This window comes from Equus asinus, chromosome 27, assembly GCF_041296235.1.
Source record: "Equus asinus isolate D_3611 breed Donkey chromosome 27, EquAss-T2T_v2, whole genome shotgun sequence".
In the NCBI taxonomy this organism is placed as follows: Eukaryota; Metazoa; Chordata; class Mammalia; order Perissodactyla; family Equidae; genus Equus; species Equus asinus.
The window spans coordinates 33,100,223-33,123,731 of NC_091816.1; the positions used below are offsets into that span (position 1 = coordinate 33,100,223).

The following is a 23,509-nucleotide window of genomic DNA, read 5'->3' on the forward strand; positions in this document are numbered from 1 at the left end:
GTACCGGGGGCTTTGGGGAGAAAAAGGAAAAAAATAAAATCTTTAAAAAAAAAAAAATGTTACTTGTTCTAGTGCGAGGCAGCACTCACTTATGGACATCCATATGGACATGGTGTTTGAGGTGGTTTACAATAAAAGGCACAGGTATAACACCATTTTGATAGTTTAGCTGCCCAATTTAATACTGGGGCTCCTGGGGACACGGGTCACTGCTGTCATTGTGGATCATCCGGATTTGTCGGAGCACCGATATCAACAGCTAACACCTAGTGCTCAGGATGCGACAGGCTCTAATCCAGGGGCTTCACATGGGTTATTTCCCTTAATCCTCACAACAGCCCTAGGAGGTAAGCAGCATTATCATCATTTCTATTTTATAACTGACGAAACTGAGGCACAGAGATGAGGAACCTGACCAAGGTCACTCAGCTGCGGAGCGGCCAGAGGGATTCAAACCCCAGCGGCCTGGGTCTGAATCCATCTCTCGCCCCATCCTCCTCTTACTCCCCAGCCTCTCCTCCCCCAAATCACCTTCACAAACGAGAAACATTAAAAGACAGAACAACCGATAAAGAACCGTGTTCCCACCAACTGAACAACAGAAGCTACACTTTTCAGAGACACACAGAGCGTGTAACTGGCAGTGCTGTCAGTGGTGTGACCTCACCCATGGAGCAGCAGCAACTGCTTTACTCTCTGGGTTCAGGGAACAGTGGCCTCCCACAAAGTGCAAGCCAATAATGGATTGCATCAGAAACAGTTAGTGCCCACACAGGCCCCTCCAGCATCATACTTATAGTCTCTGCCAAGACTTGAACGAGGGACGTGGTCGGGATGGTTGTGTAGTCACTAGTCCTTATGGGACCATGGTGAGGCCTTCCCTTCATTTCCTGACATGTGTCTGGCTTTGCTGGATTCCTCACTAGGCTTTCTGTACACCCTGAGCGGCACCTCTGGAAACAACCGTGGCAGTCCAGCCCCTGGCAGAGCACCGAGCCCAGCGCGGGCATTCAGGGAATACTTGGAAAGTGAAGGCACAGTGCTGCCTGCAGTTTTAGAAGACCTTGGCACCAATAACGGGATCACCACATCAGAAATCTTTAAAAGGGACAATGACTGTGCTGCTAGCAATTCTGCCTGGCTCTCTAGAAGGTCCAACTTCAGCCACCATCATCCAGAATAAAATCAAATGCGCCAATGCAAGCAAACAACCACCCCCCCCCCCACAGTTGGATGCGTTCCAGATGACGGGAAGAGACGCACTCCCCTCTCCTCTCCTCACCTTCGCTACCCAGTAGCCTGACATAAACGTCCCCTTTAGTTCTGGTTCTCTTCAATGGATACTTAATGTGAAAGTGCTCTTCCTTCTAAATCAGCTTCTTTCTCCATCCTTGTCTCCATTATACAGACCAGAAATGGCCTCCGATAGTGGTTACTGGTATTTCCCACTCTGGCCAGGGATAAAACATTGGGATGGGCCGGTGGGTGGGAAGAACACAATTTTCTCGACCATCTTCCCTGCAACAAACTTCAAAGACCTTATAAAAGATGGGTGCAGGTAAGCAAGAAGAATGAAGGTGGTCACGAACAAATGAAAACTGGTTAGTTGTCCATAAAATTAAGAAACTGTCCTGTGACCTAGATAGAGAGTAACTCAAGTATGTATGGATAGAACACAACATAAGTATGATCCTGAATGACTGAGAAAATGTTTAATAATAAATATTCCTCATAATCATGTGTTTGAGTCCCAAAATGCATCAGAAAATAAGGGACAATTACTTATTCACACTTTATAGACAGTAAGTAAAGCTGAAATGATTTAGTAAGAATCATAAGAATTTCCCACACTTACGGTGAACTTTAAATAAAAATGCATTTTTACAACTATCATCTCATTTGACTCTTACTAAACTCTATGAGGTGAGCACTCTCCTCATTTTATCGACACAGGAGGGCTCAATCGGGGAAGGGAATTTGCTTAAGATGACGTGCATGTAGAGACACAGCACCGACTATTTCACAGTTTGGGATTTCCCTCAGTGAGGACCATCAGTGGGATAATTTCAAGTATTACTCTACTCCATGCCACTCTCAGGAAGTACTCTGAATCTGCCATTACACAGCCCCTTCTAGTGACATGAAAAGGACTCTGCTCCCAATGTGAGGGGCCAGGCACCCCTCAGCCGTCAGGATCAATGTGGATCAGTGTGGACAGACTATGAGATCTTCTTATGAAAGATGGAGAATCTTTCTTTTTTGTAATCTCTATACTGTTGACTTCCAATTTTAAACAAAGCCTGTAATCTTTAAATAACTATGATTGTAGTTATGACCATCCACCTTTAAAGGCACTTCAGTAATTTGAAATATTGCATTGCATCCTTGTTAATCAGAAAATGAGAGTGCATTTTTCTGCTAGAAGCATTAGTTGTGTGACTTTGTGTATTTTATTCAAGCTCTCTGAGCCTCAATTTCCTCATCTGTAAAGCTGGGAAGAGGAGGAGAAGCTGAAGAACAAGATGTCCTAGGCCCCCGCTCCATTCCACGCATGACATACAATGCTCCACGAGCCCTCAACAAGCCTCTGAGGTACACACGGTGACTATCGCCCTCTCAAACATGAGAGAACTGGGGCACAGAAACTTGAAGTAACCTGCCCAAGGTCAAACACCAAGTCGGAGAACCAGGACTCACAACCTGGCATCCCGCCTGCAGACATGTTCCTCTCAATGGCCAAGCAACAGTGCGGCACAAGGTGTATTATGAGGATTAGATGAGATAACGCCCACAGGAGGTCGGCACACCACCCCACATACAATAAGGACTCGAGAGATGCTGCCAAGGATCAAAACAAATTTTTTTTTTTGAGGAAGATTAGCCCTGATATAACATCTGTGCCCATCTTCCTCTATTTTATATGTGGAATGCCTCCACAGCATGGCCTGATAAGTAGTGCGCAGGTCCGCGCCCAGGATCCAAACCAGCGAACCCTGGGCGGCCAAAGCAGAGAGCGTGAACTTAACTACTATGCCACTGGACCAGCCCCAAAACCAAGCGAACTTTCAAAATAATATGTAGTACTCTGTAGCTGTATTTGGCAATGTAACATATATAATTATATAAAATATATATACATATTATCACATACACAAAATAACTGTCAGCAAATAGATCTTTTATCATCATATACATCAGCAAATAACTAACCTTTGAGATTTACATTTTCCTTTTTTTGCTAAACTAATGAAGTACCAATAAACTCGGAACACGTCCGAATTTGTTCTGAACATACTGTAAGGAGACAAGACTGTTAGTCGAATATTCTCTCTGGCTGCACACTCAGAGAGTATCAGTAGTATCGTCTTCTCTTTTTTAGATGTGAAGATTTACAAAAATAAAATTGTAGAACATGTCTTTCTCACATATTCACATATGAAATCATGACCCACCACTACTTTGGATGGAATAAGTGACCTGTCTCATCACTATCAACAAACGTTTATGGAGAGTTTGCCTCAAATATCAGATCTTCATGAATACAGTAGAAGTAACGGAGCTTTCCATTTGGAGTGGCTGTCTAAAAAATAACTTTCTGTTCACGACCATAAGCAGGTGTTTGTCTCTTTGACCCCATGCACAACTACCCCAAGAACCACTCTCCAGTGGGCAAAACTGATGGATTTACTTTATCATCCACAAAGTCGAAAAGGTGTCAAATGAAACCTTAGGGATAATGCCAAGTCATAACTACTCTAAACTGAAATAAATCAGTGATTATATTTGCAGCACTCCAAAATATCTGAATGTTTCCAAATATGAGTTTGAAACAAGTACTGATTTTCATTCTAATGCTTGGATATTAGGTTAAGTTTGCCTGTTTATAATGCCAAATATACTAAGTGGTAACATAATATTCTAAGTTAGCCAATCTTTAATCTGAAAGTATGTGTAACTCATAATAAAACTGGCTCAACCCTCCTACCCCCAAAATCCTTATAAACAAAGATATGTAACTTACGACAAGGTGACATCTGGAATATCTGCCAAGACAATCTTTTCCTCAATAGTTCAAGAAGAAATATTATTAAGGTTAAAACGTATTTTTACTATACATTTGCAATTGTACACATGAAATACTATTATTATTATAACAGACGTTTCTCCGTCTTCTCAAACGTGAGTCTGATACATATCTGGCAGTTACTCTACGTCTTATACTTGATGGGCAAATTTTATATATATTTCTTTTTTTATTCTTTTATAGATAATAGCCAATCTATTTAGCTAATTTTATTAACATGGACCTATTCAGTAAATGTAATTACAAAGCATGTAATATTACAAAGGAAAAAATAAAGCTTAAATAATCTGGATATAAAGGAAAATTGATACCACTCTAAATGAAAAAAAAAAATCACATGGAAATGAAATAATGAAAGAAATCATTAGTATGTATGATGTAAGGACTAGCCAGATTGGCCCTTTACTCACCAACCTGGCTAATTTTAGGTATGTGACATGTTTCAGTGAGATATCCCAATGATTACGGAATTGTCAAGCAATTAATGCAGGTCATACATCTTATAAAATATATCGATGAGTTCATATAACCAAACTAATATTCTGCTTCACCATTTTCAGTATGATATTTTTTAGCCAGCCCCGGTGGTCTGGTGGTTAAGGTCCTGTGCTCTCACCGCCACAGCCTGGGTTCGTTTCTGGTCAGGGAACCACACCCCGGGTCTGTCGGCTGTCATACTATGGGGGCTGTGTGTTGCTGTGATGCTGAAAGCTATGCCACCAGTACTTCAAATACCAGCGGGGTGACCTATGGTGGACAGGTTTCAGCAGAGCTTCCAGACTCAGACAAACTAGGAAGAAGGACCTGGCCACCCACTTGTGAAAAAACGGCCATGAAAACCCTATGATACAGCACAGGAGGGGAGCGGATGGTGCTGGGTTCTGCTCTGCTGTGCACAGGGTGGCTCGAGTCAGGATTACTCACAGAGCTAACAACAAAAAATGTATTTTTAAAAAACTTGCTTAATACTCAAGAAAAACTATTATAGTTTTACATATTCCGAATGCAGGGCCAGCCGAGAAGCCTATTTTATGTAACAGGAAACTGTTGGTGAATTCTTCAATCACAAAATGTTAAAAAGCCCAGACATCAGAGACAGTGAAAGATTTTATTTTTTCTTTTACCTTCATCCAAACACACCCTTTTCTGAAAAACATAAAAGCATGCACATTGATGGCATTCTTACAAAGAAAAACTAAGTAATAACTAAGCTGTAAATCAACAATAACACAAACAAAAGGTAAAATGATAGCATGTGAAAAGATTTACAGGTAGACACAGGGCTCTTAATTTTAGAAAATAATAATTCAAGTCACATCAATACATGTTAAAAAGAAGCTAATTTTCCAAATATTTTGATACAAAATTTTTTAAACTAATAAATATTTTATCGACCTTTTGTGAGAATATAAGGACAGCTGTAAGAACATGATGTTCAAGAGATCTTACACAGTTCACTCTGCCTTCTTAAAATCAATTACAATCAACACAACTCTAGTGGTATATCCATGATATTCAAAGTAAGTTACACAACTTACATTTACTTTGATCTAATTAGAAATAGGTTCTAACTTCAGGACTGTTAAAAAAAAGTATTTAACAAGATATGAATTGATTTAAATTTCACTTTACAGGTAAGAGAAAATTGCAATTTGGCATGAGAACATTTCTCAGAAGTTTTACCTACGCCCCCAGGCATCATTAGGCCAACTGTACCCCGCGGGAATGTGTGTCTACAAGTGCGTGTGCACAGATACATTCTAACACATACAAACCCATTCAGACCACCCACTTCTTCAAAGGGGTGGCTTGAAATGGTTTACTCTCTGGTTCTGAAGATTCAGTTAGACAAAATTTCCCTTAATTACTGTTTTCATTTTGTGTATCCTGATTCAACTGGTGTGTTTCATCTGGGGAACTGATAGAATTTTACAAGAAAATCTATTAGCAGTAAGCAGAAATGTTATCTTAAAAGACTCTCAGGCAATCAAGTTTAAATTATAACATAAAACAGAACAGGTCGCACTTTAAGAAAGGTCCTCTTGCATGGGATATATTGTCCCATGGCTGAAAATTGTGTGATTTGGTTGCTAAAACACGGCCCTTGTTTTGAGGTGATATACAGATTAACTGTAAAACCTATTAAAACTAATGGTGACTGAACCAATTCACCGAGTCCTCATGGATCAAGCCTGTGTTTCACCGGCCTCTGCCGCAGCCAGTGGAGCTCACTCACCAGAGCTTCAACAGTTCAGCTCTGCACCAGGACACTCCAGCTACACGCTTCCTCGCTGCAAGTCTGCTGTGCCTGCCCTCGAGCAGCACACTGCTGAATCCGAGGGAAGAACTCAAGCACCGTGGAGACCGACCACGAGGACATAAAAAGCCGTTTGGATTAAATATCTTGCTAAACCCAAGAGTAACAGGCAAAAGGCACACGCTAGAAAATCTAGTCAGACGTCTGAAGGCTCCCAACACCTCAAATATCTGTGGACTGAGGTCCAACGAAGGTACACACTGATTATTTTGACGTAAAAAGTAACAGGAAACCTTAAGGTTTTCAAGTCCTTATGGCACAGATGTTGCGAAGTACTAAGAGCTTAGCTTAAAACTGCAAAAAGCTGGGCAATTTAAAGTTCTGCTTTAACAATGCATCAGGGCCACAATTTTAACTCAAACTTAATTCTCACATGTCATACATTATTCTTTTGTGTAGGGTACAAGGTGTGCAAAGTAAGCTGTCTCAATAAATATTAGAAATGTTAACTACTTTGCAAATATACAGTAAGTGAGATCAGCTAATAAGGCGACACAATAAAAGCGTGCACTAACCAGAGCTTCCTCCCCACAAGCATTTCTTGCCCCTTTCCTTGTATCTTTCTCGATACTTAAATACAATTTCTTTCATTGTCTTGGAGAAATTAAGCAAAAAGCAAAATATTACATAGCTGCAAGATACTAAATACTTTAGGGATAAGAGTTTGGACCAGTCAAGTTGGAAAAAATTGAAAATAACAAATATAGTGAAATATACTGCAAATTAATGTTCATGAATGCAGCTATCTGAATTACAAAACAATAACAAATTATACAATCCTAATAATCTTCAGAAGTTGACATTAGTTCACAGGAAACATCAAGTACAGCATAAACTCTGTTTAGCTTTTCCCTTTCCGGCAGCTTCTGTACTAAAGTTGTAAGACGTGTATGTTTGCCCAAGACCAATAGCATATTGGCTTTAGTCAGAAATTCTATTTTATCCAATGTTCAATCAATAAGGCTTTATTTACACTTCTTATTAAATTCAGGAAACAATTTGATGCAATGGGCGGCTGCCAATAAGAACCCACGTAGCACATTCCACTGCCTGGAGACAGCCGCTTGTTTATGCTTTAATACTAACCCACAAGCAGCCAATTAAGGTTCCGTAAATCCACGTTTTTACATATAGTTTCCTTCCAGCCTCAGTCATAAGCATACCAGCAGTCAAACCACTTAAGATCAATAATGATGGTAAAGTCTTCTTGAGACTTAGTTTAGAATTAACACTTTTCCCAGGAAATTTGTTTCTTCTTTCTGGATCCAGTGAATCATAGAATTCTATAAGCAACCTATAGCCAAAATGGAAAAAAAAACTTTAAAATTTCAGGTTTAGTCACTTCAATATTCTAATTCAACAAATATCTCTTGGGTGCCTATTACGTGCTGGAGAAGCTATAGGTCTTTGAGAAAGAAAGATGAATAAGGAAACACCAGAAACTTGGTTTAATTGGAGTTTCCAGACTTTACAAATATCTTTAATATGTTCTATAATTAGTGTAGACGAATTGTATTATAAAAACAGATGGATTTAAGTAATTTTATGAGCCTGTTTTTGTTTTTTAAACTTTAGATCTTTACAATTTTGCAACGACCTGACGACCTGACTCACACATGGGTAATAACCATCTCAGACTTTCTCCACCTTCCCCAGTCTTTAGTCTTCCTTCTTCCCACAGCTCCCATTCCAGTGGAAGTCAAAGAAGAGATCAGCGGCGCTTACAACATACACGAAGTTTCCCAAAAAAGCCCTTATTGGCATGGAATTATAAAAGCAGGTAAAAAAGGGAAAAAATATTAATTCGTTTTCCCAGCTTATTTAAAAAATGTGGTTAGAACATACTCAATATAAAAATCTCAAACACAAAGCACAAAAAGGGTAAGTCCTTCTACTCCCTTATAAATCACATTCTCCAGAGAACACCACTGTTTTAAAATGTCTAGACTCATCCTAAATATATACAAACACTACAACACAAAATATATTGGATATTAGATTTACTATTCAGGCTTTTGTCTGAGAACAGATTTTCACGTTAAAACACACAGATCTTACTTTTTAAATTTTTTCCATAACCAAAGTGGGTGGCACTGAAGGGCTGGTTTAAAAAATTATGTCATGTACAACTGAGAGTGAATGAAATACAAAAACTTAGCTACTTGTTTATAAACGTTATAAAGTTTCATTTCAACACAGTACACTTTAAATAATTTCCACTTGTTAAAGTTAATCCAGGAGGGTTAATTAGGAAATATTTTACTGTACTACAACAAGGAAAGGAGGAACAATGGCAGTCTCTTAAGAAGCAGCATATTAGCAGAATAGAGCATGGGTAAAATTTCATAAAATATAATTTGGGAAGTATTTTCTTAAGTCTTTAAAAAAAACCATACTTTTCAATGTGGTCTTAGTAAATGGTGCATCTGAAAACTAACAAATCCATTTTTTTGAAAGGAGGATAAAAAGTACAGATGTTTAAAACATATCTTTCAAAAAATAGGATATGCATCAGAAAGGATAAAACTTCCACTGACAGCAAAACAATAAATGAATAATATATCCTGAAGTTTTCATCTAAGAAAATTCAATTTATAAATATCATATCTAAACCTAAGACCCCCTTTTTACCTTCCTAAAAAGAAAACAAAATCCTAAAATTTCTACCTTTAGAAATTTGTGCTAAATCAAAGAGAGACTAACCTACTTTATCCATGTCACCCCTGCTCCAGCTCGCTCTGCAGTGAGTGGCCCGTCACTCCCACCCACTCAGTGGACCTCTGCAGGCCATGCCTCACACACGAGGTTTCCCACATGCCTGTGATTTCCTCGCAGGAGGTCTTGGCCAGGTCCAACACGGTTGTTTGCTCTAAAGTGACGTTATCAGCAGAGACAAACACAAGGTCAATCCCAGAAACTGCTTAGGCCCAAAAATACTAACAGCAAAAACACATTTTGGCCATGAAAATGTCAACTGCCCCTTCCTCTTCCAACAAATACACTGGGACCATTTCCACATGCACATCAGACTCATTCCTCTCTCCCAAAGCCCCGCTTTTCCACACACTGCACGCAGGACGGCTAGTCTTCAAACAACACACCACCTTGTCTCACCTGAGAGGGCAGATTTGGGGCATCTTACACTGGAAAGCTTTTTGTGTGTGTCTTTCTCTTTTTTTAATTTTATATCTTACCATAGAGTGTAGTCTAAGAAATACTGTAAATGAAAATAGATAGGCCTCCCACAACAGTTCTTTTACAGTGACTCGTAACAATGAAGTTTAAAACATAAACAGATTATGCGTGGAACAAGATTTGACTTGAGTTTATAAAAAGTATTCTAAGATCATAAAAGTGTTTACATTCATTTCAAATTGTTTACTGTAGTGAAATTTAGTTGAACCAAAGTTTCTGAAATGCTAGAACTGTTGTTACTCACTTATCTTTTATTTCAAAACGTTCATGAAGCCATCTTCTCATATATACTTGTTCTTCTGGGACATCTTTTTTGTCTATACGATCAATGTGAATATGAATTTTTGGACATTCTTTGCAGAGAAATTCTAAGAAACAAAAATATTTCATTTTTAAAATTATTTTAGAACTCACAGTTATACTATAATGAAAATGAGGTAAAAAAATTTTAAGTGATGAAAAAGTACAGATTCCTTATTTATCAAAAAACAAAGTTAAAAGAAAATAAAGACTATAAACTGTGGTTGTGGGTTCAAGGTGAAGTAGAGGAGTATGTTGTAATTTTCAAGTCTACCACAATTCCCTAAGCCATTAAGTTAAATCAATAGTACAAACGTTACTCTCTACACAACAGCTTTTACCTCTATAGGCAGCCCAGGAATAGGAAGTTGGACTCTCACTAGAAGTAAGTACCCACCCTCGAAAGGAGTCCCCAAATGCCAACCACCATCAGACCCACCAATCATCTTCATGGGACCACTAGTCTGCCATTCCCAAGCCTATCATTTGTCACACATTGTCACTGCTGTTCCCACTGGACTGCGAGTCCCACAAGGGCAGAGATGGAGTCTGTCTGGTTCCCTCTGGCAAAGCACTGGGCACACAGGGGCACTTAATCCCCATCAATCCCTAGTGCCTGAGCTGGCACATGAGCCTCCATTGCTGACTGCTACTCGGCCACATCAGACTTGGGAGAGGGAGCTCCTTTCCTCTCTGACTTGCTATTGGCTTCCACTCACTGGTACTCCTTCCTTTCCTGATCCTTGCCATGAAAAACAGACTATACGTGGTTCAGGAACCAAATTCCTTTTGTAGAAGAGCTATGTGCTCTTAAATAACTCTAGCTCCTAAGACATGCTAATTTGACAAAAGCAGACAGTCTTTTTTCAGCCGGGGTTGCACAAGAGATGAGGCTAGGATTTATTCCAAGATAAGAAAGAACTTTGAGCCTGGAAACTCCCTTTTTTGTAGGTGGCTCTGTGGAGAGCCGAGAATATTAACATACTTAAAATTCCTTGGAGAACAAGGAAATACTCCTAAGACATTTAAGAGAAGACTATGTTCCCTAGGCGGGTATGCAAGCAGGAGGCTGAGACCTTCTCCCTCAAGTTGCAATGTGTTCAAAGACGTGTTCTAAGAGATGGTGACTGGCATGCTGCACAGTTTGACAAAGCCTTTAAGCCTCTCCTTAAAGCAGTCTCTACTCTTTTGACTCCACATACATCCCTTTTTCGCTAAGGACTCTCTTCGACTGCTCTTCTTTACTTATGACGTCAAGCGTTAGTAGTAGTAACATGCAGCATTTTGGGCATCAAAAATTATCTTATTTTTTATATACTTTTAGGAGTGAACTGGCTTTGATGATAAATGTGCAAAAACACTGTAATAGGGAAGATTGTAGCTTTTCAATATTTTTGTCTTAATTTCCCTCAGGTTCTATTGTCATTTAAATAATCAAAGAACTGCTTAAGTACTTTTAGAATTGTGCGTCAGTCAAGAGCATGGACAGTGAGCCAGGCAGCCTGGCTTTCGATCCCTTGTCAACCCAGGCAGATCTGTCGGCCTCTTCCCTGTTCCCACCTGCCCAGCAGGTGGTTGCGGGAGTCCTCTGAGCACGCAGAGCACAGAGTTTGCACCACATGTTAGCTATCATAATTTTTTAGTGGCATATCCTTCTCATTTGGCCCTCTTATTTCTATTTCTAATACATAAAAACGCAGACTCTAACATCAATTTTCCTACCTTCACTTAATTATCTACATCTCCCCCTCAACATTTCCATAATTAAGTCATCATCCAATTGACACTGCATTTATCCTTGATATCGCAAGCACTGTGCATGGCTACAGACTGTGAGGACATGAAACCGACTGCACTTTAAATGTCAGAAGTGAAATGTGTATGAACTAAAGCGGTCAGAATGTGACGGCAACGCGTCTAATAAGACAGGAGCTCAGGAGGGAAGAGCACTCACACTGTGAGAAAGGAGCTCCAAAACTTACATGGGTGTTTTAGGCTTTTCTTCCCCTGAAATTTACACGGTGACTTTGGCATTTAACACACTTTCATCTACATTGTTTCACTTGATCTCCACAAGTCTACGCAGGTGAGTACTATTACCTCCTCATAGGGATGAAGAAACTAAGGCTCAGAGAGGACCAAGGCCTGGAGTAGCTGGTAGGGGAGCCAGATCAGCCACTTCTGTGGTCAGGCATCCAACCAGAGCCCTAAGGTACCATCAGATAACCACTAACTGACGTTCGGGAGGCCCTACCACCAAGGACAAGCAGTCAGGAAAACAAATACTTTAATATCTAACAGAGCTCTTGTATCTATATTTGTAAAAACTATTTTAAAGATTTTCTTTTTTCTTTTTTCTCCCCAAAGCCCCCCGGTACACAGTTGCGTATTTTCAGTTGTGGGTCCTTCTAGTTGTGGCATGTGGGACGCTACCTCAGCGTGGCTTGATGAGCAGTGACATGTCCACGCCCAGCATCCGAACCGGCGAAACCCTGGGCCGCCAAAGTGGAGTGCATGAACTTAACCACTAAGCCACGGGGCTAGCCCCTCTAAAAACTATTTTAGTTGGGGCATATTTCATATTGCATGGGCGAAAATTATCCCATAATATTAGGGAACACAGGGAAAAATACTCCAATGAAGGTACATTTCTTTTCTAATCGTCACTTTCCCGGTGGAGCCCTAGAGTAAACTGACAGGCTAAGGCACTACAGGAAGTCTTCCCGGTGTCCACACACGTCACAGAGCCAGCCCCTGGGGGAGCGGAGCCCGTCTGCTCAGGGCCTGGGGAGCCCAGCATGAGCAGCCAGGAGAGAAAGTGGGAGCAGATGACGGGCCTGTGCTGAACCGAGGCCTCCACATGCTACGTCCTCACTCAGCTCCCACACTGCTGACTGTCAGCTTATCATCTGCCCCCTCACCTTTCTCTGGGGGAAAAAAGACTATCTATATTTATATAAAAATACATATATATAAATATAACCTAGATCCAACAGTAGAAAACAGGGCAGGTAAGGCATATATTCATATCAATGAACACTATGTAGCCTTTAAAAAATAATTACAGAAGTGTGTGTACTGACATGTAAAGATGTTCATGACACACTACTAAGCACAAAATAGCAGGCTATAAAGAAAGCAATATATATATGAACCATTTCATTGTTTTTAAATACATAAAGGCACATATACGCTCCAACACACAGGCATAATAAAAAGAAGATTCTGAGAACAGCATCCAAACTGCTAACTGGTGTTGCATCTGGACAGGTGAGCGTGTGGAGTCTTTTTCCCTTTTTGTGGGTCACCTGTAATTTTCCCCTCAAAGTATGTTTTATTCTCATAAAGAAAATATTAATAAAATAGTTACCTAGAGTCATATAAAATGCTTCAATAGAATATCAAATACTCTCTTTAAGCTCACAATTTATTACCCATACCACTCAGTTTAGAAAGAGAATTTGGAAAAAGTCAATTATAATCAAACTGCCCCTTCTTACCACCCCCCCAATGGACATTGTCCACGAAAGCACTCTGACTCCGATGACAAGCCCAGATGAACCACGCACCAGAGGATGCCCGGGGGTTTTGATCAATAGCCACCTTACGATGAAATACACCACGAAATGGGAAAGCCAGAGGACATGACCTGCTGCCCATCTCGCTGATGTGAGGCCTCACTAAGGCCTCAGCCGTGGACTCCCGTGACCACAGAATCTGTGCCAAGTTCACTCGCACTGCAGCTCCCGCCCTCACCTGCAGCGAGGCCCTGTCAGCGGTCTAGACTGGAGCTGGGGCCCTGCACGGTCAGCAACCATCCCAGGTGATTCTGATGCATCTATAATCCTCCTACAATGCTTTGAGAAACACTGGCCTATGGCATATAAATGAACAATCTAGCAACTTTATGGAAAAACATTGTTTTTATAATTGGGCTATGAAATATGGATATTAAATGATAGTCCACTATGTATGAAGATAATATTTAATACCAATTAAACAGAATCACAAAGTACTTACAATATTCTAAGTCACGGAATTTCATACCTAACGCAACTTACATTATACTTCATAGAATTGAAAGTGAGCCTTAATCTATACTAGATTATAAGTAAAGCATAATATCAATTAACTTATATAATAATGAGAGCAGGGCTTTTCAAGCTACAGGTCCCAACGCACAATTAAAATAAACACACAACAAGGGAAACCAGGTATCATTTCTTACGTGCACAGGTAATGTGCAGAAGAATGGCTCAGTAGTGGGAATGTAAATACATCCGCGAATTGGACAAACATTGCCAAGATAACTTCTACAGAGGTTCTACTATGCTGTACTCCTAAAAGCAAAGCAGATAAGGGCCTGTTCTCCATTAATCTCACCCCCAGGGCCTGTTACCAAACCTGCCATAGGGAGGTTTGCCAGTCTCATAGTAAAAATATGGTATCTTACTGTATGTTTTAATTTGCATTTTTCTTATAATGAATGAGGTTGAACATTCTTTTCTGTGAACTGTCTGTTGTTACACTTTACCCATTTTTCTACTGAGTTATCGGTCACCTTCTCATCAATTTGTAGGAACACTTTATACATTACAGAAATTAGCTTTTCTGTGATCTAAGTTGCAAATATTTTCCCAGTCTGCCTTCAATCTTTTGATTTGATTCTAGTATATTTTTCCATGTAGAAATATTTATCTTTAACTGATTGAAATGATAGATTTTATTTTCTACATGGCTTCTGGGTGTGATAGTTGGGAAAGCCAACCCTTTCAAAAATAGAGACATTCTGTAATGAACACACAGAGCCACTGTCAGCTAACGTGTAGTAGACTAAGCAGTGCCGTGGGAGAGGTGCTGGGTCTGGAACCTGGGCTACGCAACTCTGAAATGGTTTGCTTCCTCAAGCTCTTCTGATCTAGCTGGGAGAAGACAGAGTTACCATACGCTAAGTATCGTATGCTTGTGGCACGTGCAGTGCCAGGAAGCGCCAAAGCAAGAGAAAGTGCTGCGAGCTAGAAAGCAAATGACTAGGAAAGACTTCATCAGACACGGAGGTTGAGGGGGAGCAGACTTGGATGGGGGCAACAAAGGGGAAGGAGGGGGTTTCATTTGGAAATGAGGCCTGGCCTACACATAGCCTTCCGTTACAGAGCCTGCGTGGAGGTACATGAAGAGGTCTGTAACAGCAGTAAACCAGCTCCCCTTCTCAGCACAGTGCAGGAGGGACAAGGGAGAGAGGAGCTCGGGCTGGAAGACAGAGTCCTTGGATGGCAGGCTAAAGAGGCGAGTATTTACCCTGTGCACACAGCCAAGCCATCAAGATCTTATGAGCAAGACGGTGACACAATGAAAACAGCATTTTAAAAAGGTTCTTATGGGAATTATATCTGTTTTTCATACATAATAAAAACATGTTTAATCTCATTTTTTAAACAATGTTTGATAAACTAATGATAATATTGTTGAACAATTAAATGCATGTCTGTTTTCAAATATAAAAACAGGTCAATGACTCCTTCAATGGTTAAAAAAGAAAAATATTATTACATTTCCTTTTTAATAAGAAAGGAGAAATGGTAGAGTAAGAATATCCACATATGATACAGAAGAAATTAAGTAGTGGTCACCTCTGGGAAAGGAAAGGGGCAGACCAGGCGGACGGGGACAAGGTGGAAACCAACTATGCCTTACACAGTTTTAATTTTTAAACTGTTTGATGTATAATATATTCCAAAAAATTACATTTAAAATGGAAAAAAAAGAACTTCAGCTTCCTACTTCACAACTACTCTGTGTTAAAGGCAATTATGAGGGCAATCACTCTTGTTTCAGATTTTATTTCCTCCAGCATGGTCAATTTTTGGACCATTTAGCCCCCTTGTGCCTCACTCCGCCATCCTCTCTCCCAAACTTCCTGCTTGGGGAGCTCCTCTTTACGCCTTTTGAACGTATTTTGAACATCTGCCTTCCAGAGATCCTACTGAGGGAAGCACTCTGACGTCAGCTCCAGTCAAACAGCTGCTGGGTGGAGCATAAAGCCCAGTGCTCTCTCCACCACAGCACGAGCGGACACACTGAGAAGGGGACGGAGGCTCCACACGCCTCCTCGTTCACCTGTTCTCACGTTTAAATTTCTCTCACAGGCCAGAGAGTTTGGGTTATGTTTAAAACATTATGCTCACTAACAATTTTACTTTTTATTGTTAAATCTGACATACATACACAGATAACAGCTCAAAGGTCCCTAAAACCTAGCACGTTTGAAAAAAGAAAAAGTCATACTTCACCTGTTTTTCTTGTCAATGATACTAAATTTCATAAATATTATGTGAAAAATACATATAAAGATGAACACTGACCATCAGTGCCCATCTCAGTATCACTAGGCCAGCACTCCCCATCCTTACTCCTTCCTTGGATGCACGTAGCTTTCCATTTTTATGTGTCAACTTTGGGTACAAAGAGGCTGAGTTAATGATAATGGGCGAGTCCAAAGGACTAAAATGGCAGCCAAGAAATACCAAACTGAGAACTAATGAAATTTGAACTGTTACAGATTAATAAAAAATACTTGAAAATATATCAAGTATATTTACTTGGAAAACATATCAAGTAAATGTAGTGAAGTAGAGTACACTTACTTATTTTTTAAAAATGAATTACACGTTCATAAATATATATGATTTAATTGAAAACAAACTTACCAGCCATGGATGGTGCTTCTTTGCGTTGCCCTTTGTCGTCCACAGTCCCTTCGAAAGCCACTGTAACGTCATAAATTGCATCTAAATAGCTCTTCATAGTATCAAAAGCAACATGGGTTGCCTTCACTCTTGGCGTCAGCACATGTTTTAATACTGGAAGGCCTAGAAGATAAGTTGATTCCATGTGGCCATAAACTAGTTACGAAACATCTCAGTAATAGAATAGAACAGCTAAATTCTTCCTAAATTTCCATGAATAGACCAACCAGTATACATTAACGCCATAATCTGAGATCTACAGAACTTTCAGAAAGCACTCTCACATGACTTCCTCTATTTAAATCAACATTCATTTAATACATATCTATTAAACATCTACACACACAAGGCATTGTGGGAAGATGTTGGAAAATCAGCCCTCAAGAAGCTTATGACCTATCAACAACCCTTCAATTTAGTAACCCTGACAAGGGCAAATACGATTCTCATTTCTGGCAACAGAATAAAGGTGACAGCATCTTGCTCATGGTCACTCAAGATTCAGGAGTACAATTCATAATTTCTAACTCCTAGTCTATGATTCTTTCAGCTCTATTTTTATTCAAATAAGAACTAGGTGGGGGGGGGGGGGTGGATTACCTAAATGACCCCCACTGTGTACAGTATCTGAGGTAAGAGCTGATGTGGTCTATATAATACAATCTAGTTTCTTGTTATATATATGTATTTTTTTAATTGAGGTATAACTCACATACCATAAGATTCACCCTTTTAAAGTATACATTCAGTGGTTTTTAGTATATTCAAAGAGCTGTGCAACCATCACCACTATCAAATTCCAGACCATTTTCATCACTCCAACAAGGCACCCTGTACCCTTTGCAGACATTGCATTCTCCCCTACACCACCCCACCCTACCCCAGCCACCACGAGTCTACCTTCTCTCTGTATAGATTTGCCTGTTATGGACCTTTCACATAATGGAATCATACAGTATGTGGACTTTTGTGGTCTTTCTTCTTTCACCTAGCATAAAGTATCCGAGGTTCTCCCATGTTGTAACATATACCAGTACTTCATTACTTTTTATGGCTGAACAGTATTCCATCGTATGGATCTACTACAGTTTGTTCATCCATGGGCCAGTTGATAGATATGTGGATTGTTTTCACCCTTTTGCAATTACGAATAATGCCACTACAAACATTCATATAAATGCATATGAATGCTGCATGTGAAAGTTTTTGTACAAAACTATGATTTCAATTCTCTTGGGTATATTTGAGATAAATATGTATATACACACACACACTTTTAAAAGTTTCTCTGAGAAAATATTGGAATTTATATAGAATAATTAATCACATATTCATTAGTGCTCCTACCAGTGCTAAGAATTTGTTCTCCCAAATTTCCTACTGCCAGCATTTCCTACTGCCTCCCTTTTCCTGGATTAGAATATTTCCCGACAATTTAACAGAAAACAGTAGCTCTCTGAAGTGACATGAAAACAGACTAGGAAAAGCTTGACTTGGATTTTCTCCGGCCTCTCTCCAGGGAAAATGAGCTGCATAAGGAAGAACAGCTATAGCATGTTGGGATCTTCCCGCAGAAGAATTTTTAAAATGCAGAGTCGTGTGGGAAAGAAGAAGATTCCCACAGCCACGTATCCGACTGACGTCCCCAGGGCAGAAGCCAGTTCACTTATTCACAACCTCACAACAAAAATCTGAATAGTACACCAGGCTGGCAAACATTTATTTGTTCATTAAATTAGTTAATACTTTCTTCTTTGCTATTGGAGCTCACCCAGTTCTATGAAGTCCAAAGTCCCACAGAATCACTCTGTGGTATGCAGAAAGAACAAGTAATTACTAGAGTCTAAGTAGGTCAGTAAGATGTGCAGAGAAGAAAAAATCTGAAGGAGAAGGTCAAACATACTCATTTAAAGACACTGAAAGGTCCAGAACTGAGAAGGGACTGACCGCCTGGCAAGACAGAGGTTCCGGGTACCTGGCCTAGTATCTTCAGTGGGGTGGGAGGAATGGAAGCTCACGGTGGGTTAAGTGATGTGTCAGTGTGTGAGGTGAGAAAAACAACAGCCAATTCTTTCCTGCATGTATTTACTACACACGGTCTATTAATTTTCCCAGACTTAGAATAATATAAGATACCCTTACCTTTATGACAAACAGAATCTGGCCCTTCTTTGATATCAGAAGTCCCTTAACAATGTGAAGTCCCAGCCATGGACTCCTCCAGTCCACAAGAGGAATGATTTATCTTCTCTGGCCAGGTCTTCAACTCTTAACAGTGAGGAGGGCACTCACTATCCCCAAACCTTGGGTCATTATTATACAACCAATTTCATGATAGCAACATAGAGCACAATTGGAATTTCAATAGGAAAAGCACCAAATGACAGGTGTCCATAATTACCTGCTCAAGCTTGAGCCCATTCACACTGAGACTAGATCTCCCCAGGAACCAGAGCAAAGCCCTGAGCCCCAACAGAGAAAAACAGCAGCTGATGAAGTTAATTCACCTGGTCAATAGCTGGTTCTCTACTTTAGGATCTGCTCTGCCTCATTTCACGTCCAGATCCCCTGAGCTCCCACTTGGTACTACCAGTAACCTCACCCCCCGACCCTCCCACCCCTGCCCTGACTATGCTTCTCCCTGAGGCCATGCGGTGGTGGCTGGTATAACTGAAACTCTGCTGTCAGTATTATATCGTGGAAACATCACAAATAAATCATAAACACACTGGAGAGAGAAGCCTTTATTGATCCATATAGAAAATCCTACATTCTGTATATTATCATCTCACTTGACTCCCACAAATTAAGTAACTAAGGTTCAGAGAAGTAAAATGACTTGCTCAAAGTCACACAGCTAGCAAGACCTTTTAATGTCTTATTTAGTACTTTTTCTATTCAGTAAATTTTAATAGGACACTACTCTAAAACTATAAACATGTAGGTTAGAGATTAATGAGGCAATAAAATAAACTTAAGCAGCTACAGTACATTGCAGAATGTCCTAAAAGAGATACGAAATATTCTCAGAAGATAAAAATATTACTCCGACTTACAGACTTTATCTGGTCACTCCTGTCTAATTGGGGAAAGCGTCGGGAACAAGAGGACACGGAGAAGGTGAGAGGGAGGCTCGCAGCACACAGAGTGGGGGAGACAGACAGACAAACAAAGGCAAAGAAGGACGGACCTGGACGGTCTGTGCAACACATGCACAGAGCTAGTAAGACACAAGATCAAAAAGTACCTTGGAGTCACATCGCTAAAAGCTTTAGAATGATAAGCTGATGCACTGATATTGATCTGTGGGACTCCAAGGATGTTAGGCCCAAGGAGAGATACAATCTAGGTGGCTAAGAAAAATGGTTCGGGTTTCCGAAATAGTTTAGGACATTAGGTCACAGGCAATGAGATCCTGAGTTAGGACTGAAGCAGTGCAAACTGAAAAGAGAAAATGTAGTCAAATGATGTTATGAAAACAAAATATACACTGATTCAGCAACTAAGTGAATGTGGTAATAAAGGAAAAGAAGTAAAAAATACCCGGGCTTCTGCCCTGGAAGGCACGAACAAGGTTTCATCATAAATAGAAAGAGAATGGCCAGGAGGAAGAGCTGGCGAGGGGGGTTGTGAGCGTGCAGATACCCATCACACAGAAAGAGCAGAAGGGGGAGAGCAGGAGGCAGGCAAAAACAGAGAATACGAGTTCAAATTGGGCACGCTGAAGTTGAAGTTGGATAGAAAACTCCAGAAGTAGTTGGAAATATGGTCTGTAAAATGGTCAAGAATCCACCAGAGATAAACATCTGGGAATCATCTGAACAGACATGAAAGCTGGAGTAATGGCAGTGACTGAGAATACGAAAGGACAGAAGAGAAAAGGCAAGGAATGCCTTAGGGAACATTCACTTTTCAAAAAAAATAAAAGATAAAATGATAATGGGGACTAAGAGAAGCCAGGACAAAAAAAGAGGAAAGTCAATGGAATGCAAAAGCTCAGGGAAGAGAATGTTTAAGGGAAGAGGAGGTGATATTTAAAAAAAAAAAAATTATATATATATATATACCGTCGCCATATTTATTTCTACAAAATAGTTGTTTCCTCATTATAAAAGTAGTAAGGTCATAAATAATGTCAAAAGCCACATGCACACTAACCACTATGAGAAGTGATCAAGATGCCATGAGACTGTAAGTTAGCGATGGCTGGTAAGATGGAAGTGGGGTGAACACCTCAAGAGTGGATGGGGGCACAAAGAACAAGGAAAGGGGCCCAGACTTCTCTTCCAGGAAGATCAGCGCTAAAGAGAAGGAGAGAGAAACCAGCAAAGCCACAGGTGGGGAATACATGTCCCTACCTATGTATACACACACACGTGCACACAGGCACACACACGCATGCACATGTGTGCACACACATACATACACACGCACTATTTATATGAGAATCAGGCTGTGTTTTTACACTGGGGGGAATGCAGTAGAGAGGAGTGTGGTGGTGATGTAAGCAAAAGGAACTTACTGAAGCAACAACATTAAGATTTTGAAATAAAGGGATCTGCATGATTATACAATACAATCTTTTCAGAGAAACATAACTTCAAGGCAAAGAAACTTGGAGATGTGAGGGGAAAAAAATCTGAAAAATATAAGAGTCAGACAAAAAGAGAAAAATAAAACAATTTCTAAACACAGCATTACTGGCTCAGCTGAGATTAGACAGCAGGGATTGGTTGCGGAAGGCAACCAGCATGGATTTTTACGATGCTCCATTGCCACAGGAGAGAGAAAACAAACCAGGTTACAATGAGAAATACAACAAGGTGGAAACAAAACATGCCTGGAACCGGAGCTGCAGGGAACAGCAGCAGCTGACTGCAAGGCTGGGGGGCAAACAAGAGCTACATGAGGCCTAGAAAGCCACAGAAGAGCCAAGGAAGAGTCAGAATTAAGCCAGGAAAAAAAAAAAAAAACAGGAGGGAAGAGCAAGGAAGAGGCAGAAGCGGAACAAGCTACATGATCTGCGGGATCCAATGTAATTCCCTGACCCTGACAGCAGAGCATTAAACCAAGCACAGGGTCCTGTGCAAGAAACAGACTCTCCTGGAGAGCCTGCAAAGGACCACAAAGATCCTGACCAGTTACAGAAAAATTCTAGGTATTTGGTTTGCTGTTATAGATGCGTCACTGAATCCCTGTTTTCTGTTACTAAATTCCTTAGTAACTACTGGAAAGCAAAACGCCTAAAATGATTCTAAGGACAATTAGTTAAAATGAAATGTTCATAAACTGAGAAAGGTTGAAATCATTAACGTGGTACCTGAGCGTTTGCGGGATCCTCATGGAGGGCTCCTTCCATAGCCCATCCCTAAGTTTCCTGTAATGGGCAGGGAACTGCTATTGCTTTTCTTTTTCTTAATGAAACAAGTATAAAGTAAAGGTTTACCAATAAATATTAGGTCTACAAGTTCTAGCTGAAACACAAAAATCTGACCCAACTACCCTACTGAGCACATGACTAATCTTATCTAGACCACACATTCTAAAAACTACAATGCATCAGAATCATCTGGAAGGCTGAGCCCCACCCCCAGATTTAATTTCTCGATGACGAAAATTAAGATTTTGAGAAGTCTGAAATATAGGTAGAGTCTTCAAGAAACTAGTAAATGTCAAGTAAGCAAGGTATACGTTGAAGACTGACCAATTTTGTAACAGTGAATTAGGGAAAAGAATTTTATTTTCAGAAAGGCTAACATGAAACCTGTCATTAAGAAAACATGGTAAAGCATTTAGTAAGGAAAGTGTCAACATAATATGTAAGTATAATAGCATTGTGTAGTATCATATAAAAAAATAGTCTAACTATATAAATATAATAGTACTATATAGTATAGCAGTATTAAATAATTATCAATAAAAGCATATGGTAGATAAAAATGATCTTTCTATAACACATTAAAATAGCATTGCAAGAGGCAAAGCTGTTGACAAACAGCATACTAAAGTTTTCAGGAATCGGATCCCTGCTGTAAAGTAAACCCTGCACCTCAGTCAGCTGCAGTCCTCTTGCTGAGTCTTGCTCAGGCCCTCCCCACCGCTCACCAGGAACACCCTCTGGTTCTCACTGGTCTGCCTGCTGCCCAACACTGACTCACCACGTCAGGACTCCTCACACGTCCCCTGGGGCTGTGCTCATGCCCTTCTTCCCCACTGAAAGCAGCCCACCCTGAGGAGCAACACCTCTACCAACTGAAATACTTCCCGGCCCAGCCCGAGGGCATCCTCCTCTAAGAAGCCTCACCAAACCCACATCTAGAAGCTATTTAACCTAAAGTGTACTTTGCTTATTCTCTTCTTAACATATTCTAGTTTAGTGTAACTATTTATATAAAAATCTTATTTCAATGTCACTGAGGCAGGTAGGCTCTAAAATGCCCCAATAATCCCCATCTCCCAGAATTCACACCTCTTTGTAATCCATCCCCTCAAGTGTGGGCTGGACCCAATGACTTGCTTCCAGCAAACAATATGGCAGAAGTGATGGGATGTCACTTCCAAAACTAGGTTACAAGAGGAGTGTGATTCTGTCTGGCACACCCTACTCTGCTTCCACTGTTGCTACCTCTCCCTCCTTCTCTTCTCACCCCCTCTCTGATCCACTGCTCTAGGGAAGCAAGCTGTCATGTTGTTAGTAGCTCTATGGAGAAGCCCAGGTGGCAAGAAATTGACTCTCTAGCTAACAGCCAGCCAGGACGGGAGGCTTGTCAACAGCCACGTGAGAGCCTGGAAGTGGATTCTCCCCAAGGGAGCCACGACGTGACTAATGACTACAGCTCCTGTTCATTGGAGCCTGTGACAGGCCCT

The 23,509-nt window shown here is 40.4% G+C and overlaps 1 protein-coding gene across 3 annotated transcripts in view; it reads right to left on the reverse strand.

Annotated features, from left to right (window-relative positions):
* Positions 1 to 5,171: 5,171 nt before the first annotated feature.
* Positions 5,172 to 23,509, reverse strand: part of AGPAT5 (1-acylglycerol-3-phosphate O-acyltransferase 5) — a 57,872-nt gene continuing 39,534 nt past the window's right edge. For all 3 annotated transcript variants that reach the window (XM_070499948.1, XM_044760497.2, XM_044760496.2), the window contains 3 exons: positions 16,604 to 16,765; positions 9,841 to 9,964; positions 5,172 to 7,695 (listed from right to left, as the gene is read on the reverse strand). In XM_070499948.1, the coding sequence (XP_070356049.1) occupies positions 7,470 to 7,695; positions 9,841 to 9,964; positions 16,604 to 16,765 (512 nt within the window). In that variant the 3' untranslated portion in view covers positions 5,172 to 7,469. The remainder of the gene's footprint in view (positions 7,696 to 9,840; positions 9,965 to 16,603; positions 16,766 to 23,509) is intronic.